Here is a 1,168-nt window from a genome sequence, read left to right as displayed (position 1 = left end):
GAGCTTCCCCGGGTACCGGCGTCACGCCGGCTTTGCAGCCTGCCCCCAGCCGGTCCACACCCTTGGACCCAGATTGTCCCCGGCTCTCGGTTCTTTACTTACACTTACAGCTAATGTCTGTGCCCTCCACGGGGCCAAACAGCAGCTGGAGTATTGTCTTCCACGGCACGCACACGCCACAGAACGATTTTTCCTGCCCTTTGCCATGTGTCTTTTGGGCATCGGGTGCCCATCCTGAGAGGTGGGACTCTTGGGAGCCTGGGGATGGGGTCTAAAATTCCAGTTTCAGTTACGTACGTCTTAATATGTATTCATTCGTGGACCTGACACTTTAAAGATAGTTATGGATAAAAGGATAGACCGAGAAAGTTGCCTAGATCACACTACTTGAAAGTCACAATTTATATGTATTTTTTCTTGCTTTATCAACTCTAAACTGAGTAAAAGGATTTGATGGTGGTGGTGGGTGGGTGTGTGGCAGAACTGAAGCTTGGCTTTATTTTTCTTGGTTATAGGGCTTGAACTCAGGACGTCGGCACTGTCCCTGAGCTTTCTAGCTCAAAGACCAGCACTCTACCACTTTGAGCCACTTCACCACTTCCAATTTCTGGTGGTTTATTGGAGATAAGGAGTGACACACTTTTCTGCCTAGTCTGGCTTTGACCTCAATCCTCAGATCTCAGCCTCACAAGTAGCTAGGATCACAAGGTGAGCCACAGGTGCCCAGTAAAGGTTTACTTCTTGCATGGATATGTGTTTAACTGCTTTGTGTTAGACACCAAGTTGGTGTTAAAAGTACTTAAACCTATTTCTGCAGTGAACTGCCCCCCCTCCCCCAAAAAAAGCCAGAAGTGAAGATGTGGCTCAAGTGGTAGACTGCTAACCATGAGCGAAGAAGTTCGAGGATAGTGCCCAGGAACCGAGTTCAGGCCCCAGGACTGGCACCAAAGAAACAGTGTTCCTTGGAGAACTGGAACCCTCACACAGTCACACAGGTAGGCCTGGAGCCCTCAGCCTGCCATCAGTTTGTCAGCCTAGACTGGCTGACACACATCAGATGACTAGCATATGTTCAGGCCCTGCCCTGAACAGTTCTGAATGGAGAAGAGAGGTACTGGGAACACTGTAGTCACACTGTCCCCAGTCTTCTATGCTCTCAGCTTCAGAG

General features: G+C 49.3%; 1 protein-coding gene across 1 annotated transcript in view; it reads right to left on the bottom strand.

The window, feature by feature from the left end:
• Mterf4 (mitochondrial transcription termination factor 4) overlaps nt 1-222 on the bottom strand; it is a 7,201-nt gene extending 6,979 nt beyond the window's left edge. The window contains exon 1 of the mRNA XM_013033648.1: nt 103-222. Coding sequence (XP_012889102.1) covers nt 103-222 — 120 coding nt within the window. The remainder of the gene's footprint in view (nt 1-102) is intronic.
• Between the last annotated feature and the right edge of the window lie 946 nt (nt 223-1,168).

The sequence above is a fragment of the Dipodomys ordii genome, unplaced genomic scaffold (assembly GCF_000151885.1).
Source record: "Dipodomys ordii isolate 6190 unplaced genomic scaffold, Dord_2.0 Scaffold174, whole genome shotgun sequence".
In the NCBI taxonomy this organism is placed as follows: Eukaryota; Metazoa; Chordata; class Mammalia; order Rodentia; family Heteromyidae; genus Dipodomys; species Dipodomys ordii.
The sequence above is the reverse complement of the archived record's forward strand: the minus strand, read 5'-3'. Positions and strand labels throughout refer to the sequence as shown.